This window comes from Photinus pyralis, unplaced genomic scaffold (genome assembly GCF_008802855.1).
Source record: "Photinus pyralis isolate 1611_PpyrPB1 unplaced genomic scaffold, Ppyr1.3 Ppyr1.4_LG9, whole genome shotgun sequence".
Lineage (NCBI taxonomy): Eukaryota > Metazoa > Arthropoda > Insecta > Coleoptera > Lampyridae > Photinus > Photinus pyralis.
This window is the reverse complement of record NW_022170878.1, coordinates 20,873,023-20,880,361: the sequence shown is the minus strand read 5'-3', so window position 1 is coordinate 20,880,361 and position 7,339 is coordinate 20,873,023. Positions and strand designations below refer to the sequence as shown.

General features: G+C 38.0%; 1 protein-coding gene across 1 annotated transcript; it reads right to left on the bottom strand.

Moving 5' to 3' along the window:
- Positions 1-1,759: 1,759 nt before the first annotated feature.
- On the bottom strand, positions 1,760-4,418 carry LOC116180063 (venom acid phosphatase Acph-1-like). Its single transcript, XM_031499892.1, has 6 exons — positions 4,272-4,418; positions 3,197-3,295; positions 2,907-3,146; positions 2,678-2,860; positions 2,015-2,350; positions 1,760-1,960 (listed from the first exon to the last, which is right to left on the bottom strand). The coding sequence occupies exons 1-6, from the start codon at positions 4,416-4,418 to the stop codon at positions 1,811-1,813; spliced, it is 1,155 nt and encodes a 384-aa protein (XP_031355752.1). The 3' UTR covers positions 1,760-1,810.
- Between the last annotated feature and the right edge of the window lie 2,921 nt (positions 4,419-7,339).

Sequence of the window (7,339 nt, the reverse complement as noted above, 5' to 3'; positions counted from 1 at the left end):
GAAAAGGAATTCTGTGTAGTTTCGGGAATTTTATCAAATTTAGAGCTTTAAATCGCTTCCAGGAGTACGTTTTTATAAAGTTCGCAGGCTTCCAGACGCTTCAGTGTTGGAGTTTCGAGAGGATTCCAAGAGCTTTGGAAGGTTCAGAGTGTTCAGGGCATCGGATTGTCAAGATTTTTGACATTAGTAATCATAATATTTTTCAGAAAATTTCAGGGCTCTATAGTTTTAGGCCAATCAACAGATTCAAAAAGTTTCGGAAAATTTCAGAACAAGGAAGTGTTCGCAATTACCCTTACACCTTTTGACAAACAAAAGCACAAATTAATTGTCTTTAAACCTTTTACCAGTTGTTAGCAGTGTTTACCGGTTTACATATAATGTTATTAGCACTTCGTATAAACAAATTAGGTGCACATCTTTGATTAATACAGTTTTTTCTTCACGTAAGTAGCGCAACGAAATGATTTGCACCTTGGACCCCAACGCTTTCGTGGTAACAGTTTATTTCATTTCATGTGTGCAAATTTCAATAAAATATCAAACATGTACGACATCCATTTCTCATCTTTAGATAGTATATTATTAACTCTTAGGCAAGAATAAACTACTTGATTTTTAATTTCTTAAGTTACTTATAATTTTAATATAATCTTTTATTTCTTTTTTTTTATATATAATGCGCCTTACTTTTAGCTTTGCTAGTAGATTGACCTGTAATTATTGGATTTATTTATATCTGTCGGTCAATAAACATTATTATTATTATTATTTTTCTTTTTTTTTTCTTTTCTGTAGTTATTATTATGGTCGGTGTATCTTGTGACAACTCAGGTCTAGCCTGGTTAACTAATCGCACGGATTAAAATCAAGTAACTATTAGTGTCTGTGTCTGTGTTTGGTGAAGTTATGTAGGGTCCTAAAAAAAATTATTATTATTATTATTATTACAATGCGATCACTTGAATTCAATCGTACACGTACTTATTAAGAATGTAACTTATTCGCACTGTATTTTCAATAGAAAATAAATCCCCCTACACGACGAAGTTTTATTGTTCCCAAAAAACCGCCTCGTTATTTGTCTTGTTCAGAAGTGCAACCCCCACTGAATGAATAAAGTACTCGTTACAATAAATTCGCCGCAGGCGGTGGCACAATCTTCGATTCTTTTATGTACTGCGATTATACGGCTTTGAGTTCGAACTTTTAATTAACAATAAAATTTTATACGATCTCAAAAAGGGGCGTACAGCGCGAGATTGGCCTTGAAAGTTTGGCGGAGATTTTCGTTTAACGTGATGTACAAAATTCGGCGCTCACGTTACGGACGTTTGGCTCGAAGGTCTCGCCAAAAATTCATTACGCGTTATAAGACGATTCTCTTTGAAAGTTTGAGTAAGAATGCCGCTCTCCCACCCGATTTTTACTTAAGAACTCGCCGAATCCCAAATACAAAACGATTGGAGTTCCGTAAGGATTTAACAGTTTTAAGAGCTGAAAAGAGCAAGATTTAATGCGTTTAGGAAAGCTTCAGGGTACTTTAAAAGAAGCCGAGAGAAATTCAAGGAGAGGTGAAAATGGCGTAAAGAAGAGTACATAGGTGCGATGGTGAAATGGAAAAGATAAAAAACACGAAGAAGGAGTGAGTGAAGAGGAAACGTGAAAAAGGCTCGAACGGGTACGTCGAAGACTGCTTTTTATTTATGTAAATTATTTAATGTAAATTACACAAATATATTCCAGACACCATGGACGTCTTTGGATTGGTCAAACGATCAAAATGTCTCCCTCCAGTTACCTACAGTCTTCAATAACAGTCTCTTCTGAACGACGGACCCGGCAAAACTCCTCTTTGGACCTGTATCTGGTAAAACCGCTGGACTGGGCAGATCTTTCCACAACCCGGCACCTCTAAATCCTCCACGGTTGAGTTGAGAGGTGTCCTCAAATACCTCACCTGAAACATCGGCGAGTAACCAATCATGTCTGTCGAAGCGGTATGAGGCGGCACCTTGACGAAGTGATCTACGTTCCTCCTGTGCACTTCGATCAGTACCGTGTCGCCATAAGTCGGCACCTCCAATTTGAACACGTTCAAATTATACAAAAGGTTACCTATCGTCGTCTCGTGACCGGAGTACAGAAACACCCTTCGATCGGGCGGTTCGAGTATGTTTTTCACTTTCGCCATTGTGTCGTCCAGAATTTTCTTTATGAGGTGACCGGAATTCATAATCTTGTACTTGTTCTCCAAATTTTTGTACACGTATTGGAAGGCGACGATTTTCTGCAACGGTTCCGGGTAGATCTCCTTGGTCCATTTTGGTAATTTAAGTCCGTTGTCTTCCTAAAAACCCGGAAACTTGATTATGGGAGATGTTAGAGTGCAATCCGGGCAGCTAGTGAAAGTGGAGCGCCCTGAAGTGAACAATCAAAGATTCTTAGAATATGGCAAGATGAAAGGTAGTGAAATAAGAAGAGACAAAGAGAAAGAAGCAAGAATGGAACAGAAAACCTGAAACGCATGCGTGGGGCGCAGGCGCGATCTTTCCAGTTATACCAAAGAGTATTATTAGGTATTCTTTGGTTACACCAAGATTGAAAAATTTCTTCAAACGAAGATCAATTCAAATGAATCATGAGATATTTTGACACATTAATCAGAAAGACTAACCTCCATCTTTAAAATAAAATAAATCCACGCGGCATCTCTAAAATCGTTAATGACCTTTCCAGAGTGCTTCTGAATGTATTTGAAAACCGACCGGTACGGCTTTATGTACTTCTCCTGAATGGTCACGTTTTTGTAATACGAAATCAGCTCGCTCTGCAATTGTTCACACACAGGATCTAATAACTACAAGTAATACAGTTGAAGAGCTGCTCCAAGACAAGGAGCTTACATCCTCCTCCTCTGCGCGCTTAAATTCGACAGCAATCGGCATCCAACTGAGGGTCGGATGCCACCGTTGTACGTCACCGGGCGGCCACATTCCCGCCAAAACCAACAGCGCGCTCTCCTTCGTTCGCGTGACGAATCGGCTGCGCGCGTACACCTTGCTCTCCTGGTAGACGTCGCCGAGCAGCTCGCCGTACATGCTCCTCAGGAGCTCGCCGAGCTTGAACATCATTAGCTTGCCTTTCTGGGAACAATCGAAATCAGCGCACCTGGAAGTGCAACCCAACCGCTTACGTTCGTGAGATTTCCCAGTCCCATTGGGTAAAAGGTGACATTTCTGTGCGGGTCGAAGGGGTAGAATCCCGTCGGCGTTCTTTCACCATGGCGAAAAACCTGAAAATGAAATCACTCTATTTAGTTTGATGGTCTACAGAAGAATCGTGGAAAAATTCCCAAGCCAATCGTCCAAGTCCTTGTTTGATCGCGTTTAAAAAGAGAAAGAAAGATGCACGAATATGATCTGTGTCTGTAAATGTAAAGATGCGGAAGTTTGTTGCTACAATTGCTAAAATTAGAAGATCAGCCAGAGGCAACGGAGCGAGAAATGAAAGATGGGAGGAAGTGAACGAAATCTAGAAAATGAATCATCAAGAAAAAAGATTTAAGTAAAAAAAATAAAAGCAGATAAAGAAACTGACGACGCAACGTAGAGATCAAGAATGGCTGTGACGAAAGAAGAAAAGATAGAAATGGTGAAGTTATGAAGTGACGAGTAGAACCTGTTAAACAAAAGACCGAAAGAGAAAAGTTTAAGAAAAGATAAAAATAATGAAGAATGAAGAACAAAGAGACACAGAGGTAAGAAAAAAAAATAAACCAAAAAAAATACAAATAAGAAACAATCATATGAACAACGGTGTGAGGAAGCAACGAAGCTAAGGAACGAAGTGACGAAAAAGAAAAGTAGCAAAGAAAGGAGCGAAAGGGCAACAAAGCGGAGACCTTCAACTTGCTGTAGGAAGGGTTGAAAGTAGAGTGGTAAAATTCAAGATTAACAAGACGAAACAGCTTAGGAAAAAGACTAAAAAAACAAAAAGGATAAGCGAAAGACATGGAAACGAGGAAAGAATGAAAAAAGAGCTAAGACACGAGGCAATGAGTAAACAAGAAAAAAGAAAACAAAGGAGGCAAGGGAACAAGCAAAAGGCGAATGGAGAAATGGAGATAAAGAGCTAAGCAAATAAGAAAAAAGGAGACGAAAGAACACGAACATAAGCAGAAAAGGAGGTAAAAAGGGAGACAAGAAAATGTAGTGTTATGCAAGAGAACAAATTAAGTGCGTCAGAAAATGCGAGCTAATTGCACTTACAGCGTGCACAAGCACAAGTTCACCAGTGCAGTCTTCCACAGTGCCAAAAAGCAACACGCGACCACAGCACTTAACATTTCGGTGCCTGCTCAAACATTTGCCCTTTTCAATCAAAGCACGAGAGTCCGTAACGGAATCATCAAGCATTGTTTCTGATTTGTTCGTATAAACATGGTTACGCTATAATAATTAATTCGAATAGTTAATTAGCATATAATCGACACGAGTTTCACAGAGCTAAATCTCAACATTATGTCACCATCCGCGATAAGCGTGGATTTACCTTCACCTTCAATACTTGCGTCAGTAGAATTATCTGATGTAGGTCCAGCGTGAGAGTGCTAGATAATTGAGATCTACTGTAGTAAGATTATAATCGTGTAGACATTCTAGTCAACGGAATTCATTCCCAAAGATTTTTTTGCTGCTAAAGTGCGTTCGCATATCGCAAAATTATTACGACCAGATTATCGGATTATAAAAAAAAACTTTAAATAGGTAGTTAAGATTTCTCATTTAATTTTCCATCGAATTTTTGTTTTTCATTAGATTGTGTGTTTAATCGAACCCCAAGTGCGACCCAAATGGAGTTTTCATGTCCGATTTTTTTATTCAAGCTCCAGAATGATGTCAGGTGTTAATGAAAAGGTGTGTAGTTATTGTTTTGGAATTTTCGGAAGTTGATCGATGCTACCATTGAATAAAAACACTATAAGAAGCCTAACCCCGTGGAAATAAAGCGCGACAGAGATTGAACTGAGAATATAATGGAAACACTGTCAATAGTGTCGATTCTTGAACTGAGAAGAATGAGAATTTGCTTTCCTCCTATTTACCGCAAAGAGAGTTCGGTGATCACAACCAATGCGGGTGCAAGGGGATTTGTCGCGCTTTCTTCCATAAGCGTTAGGCTTCTTATAGTGTTTTTATTCAATGATGCTACTGAGTCTCCCAATTTATTAATTTAAAGTCAATATTGCGATTGTTCATTGTGGCAGGGAAAAGAATAGCTAGCTGGAGGTGTTTTCTTTGCATCGACGGTGAAACGAGGAAACCATGTAACCCCGTTTCAGTAAGGGAGAGAAATCAGAACAATTTAATATCGATATTGGGACTCCACAGGGAAGTACCCTTGCTCCAATGCTTTTTCTAATCTACGTTAACGATATGGTCGAGTATCTGGGAAAATATGGCATTCTCTTTATGTATGCCGATGACACCACTATTATCGTCTCAGCCTCAACTCGAGAAGAAGCGATATCAAAGCTCGAAACTGCGCTCAGTTTATTTATGAAATGGTGCTTTTATAATAAACTGAAAGTCAATATAAACAAAACAGCGTGTATAGGCTTCAGCTACGGAACTAGAAACCCCCAAACTATCTCAATTCAAACCGACGACGGACAAATTATTAATCTTGTTGAAAAAGCTACTTTTCTGGGAACTGTTATCGATAGTAAGTTGACTTTCTCTGACCATATTGACCTCGTCTGTACAAAATTAAAAAAACTACACTATCTTTTCCTTAATTTAACTAATTACCTGGACAAAAATGCGTTACTCTCAGTTTACTATGCCAAAGTGTATTCTGCTTTTAGTTACAACATTATCGTGTGGGGACAATCAACAGAAGCTTGTAGAGTGTTTACCTTACAAAAACGAGTAATCCGGCGTATATACAATCTAAAATTTAACGAATCGTGTAGAGACACGTTTAGAAATAATAGACTTTTAACCTTTGTGTCAGTTTACTTGTTAAAAATTTTAGTGTACATTCATAAACACCGACTAGTTTTAAAACGAAACCGTGACAACCATGAATATTCCACTAGATCTGGAGATAATTTGTATCTTCCGAAATGCCATCACTCAAAATTCAAGAAGTCGGTCCAGTACGCAGGGTGTTACCTTTACAATGTACTATCACCTGACATCAAGAATATCACTAACACAAACACGTTCAAAAATGTGCTCAAAGACCTACTCATTGTAAAGTGTTGTTACACAATCCAAGAGTACTTGAATGTCATGTAAATAATAATGTTTGTCCAATATTTGTATACAATGTGTGTGTTTTATACCTATTGATTCTCTTTGTGTGACCAGCCTTATCTATTGTAAAAATAGCTACAAAGGTCTAATAAATTATTATTATTATTATTATTAAATTATTATTATTATTATTATTACCTACATATTTATATCTATATCGCGCCCCCTCTTGATTGGTGCCCATGGCACGTGTCATGCTTACCCATAGTTACGCCTCTGAAAGGGAGGCTTGTCATGGATTTAAAGGAGAGTAGAAAAGGAAGAAGTGTGGAAAATGATGAAGGATGAGAAAAATTAGATTACGATGTAAACGACAGAATCAAAGAGTTATATCGAGAGACAAAGGTAGGATATACCGTGTGTTCGAGATAATAGGGTCACCTCAATATCTTTCTTATTTGGCAAGATACGAAAAATTTGTCAAATATAATTTTATATGTGACATTACGATCTATCTGACCGCATATTAAAACTTCCGGTATCACTTTCCGTTTAACCGGAATTGGGAGCAACTTTTGTTTTTCGAACGCAATGCCTATGTTTTTAAAATATTTGAAAAGAGCAATTAATTTGCTGTATGACCACATAAAATATGCATAGGTATGGTTGATACACCAAAAACTGGAGAAATTCGTGATTTAATAGTTAGAAAACTTATGAAATCTAGCATGCCGTGTGCTGTCAAGATGCGCGGTGTCTGTGGTGTTACATAGGAAAGATCATAAACTTGTTCAATGTTCCGTTTCGTAGATTTACTTTTGCGCGATATGGTCTCCCCATGTGTTTCATAACACATAACACCACGCATCCTGACAGCACACGGCATGCTAGAATTCATAAGTTTTCTATTGAATCACGAATTTCTCCATTTTATTATATTTAACCGTAATCATATTCTACTGTCGTACAGCAAATTGATTGCTCTTTTAGACTATTAAAAAAAACGAAGAGGCACTGGGAAAAAAGGGAATTAATGTCTAAAAATCGAAGATGATGAGATCTGAGAAAGGGGAGGA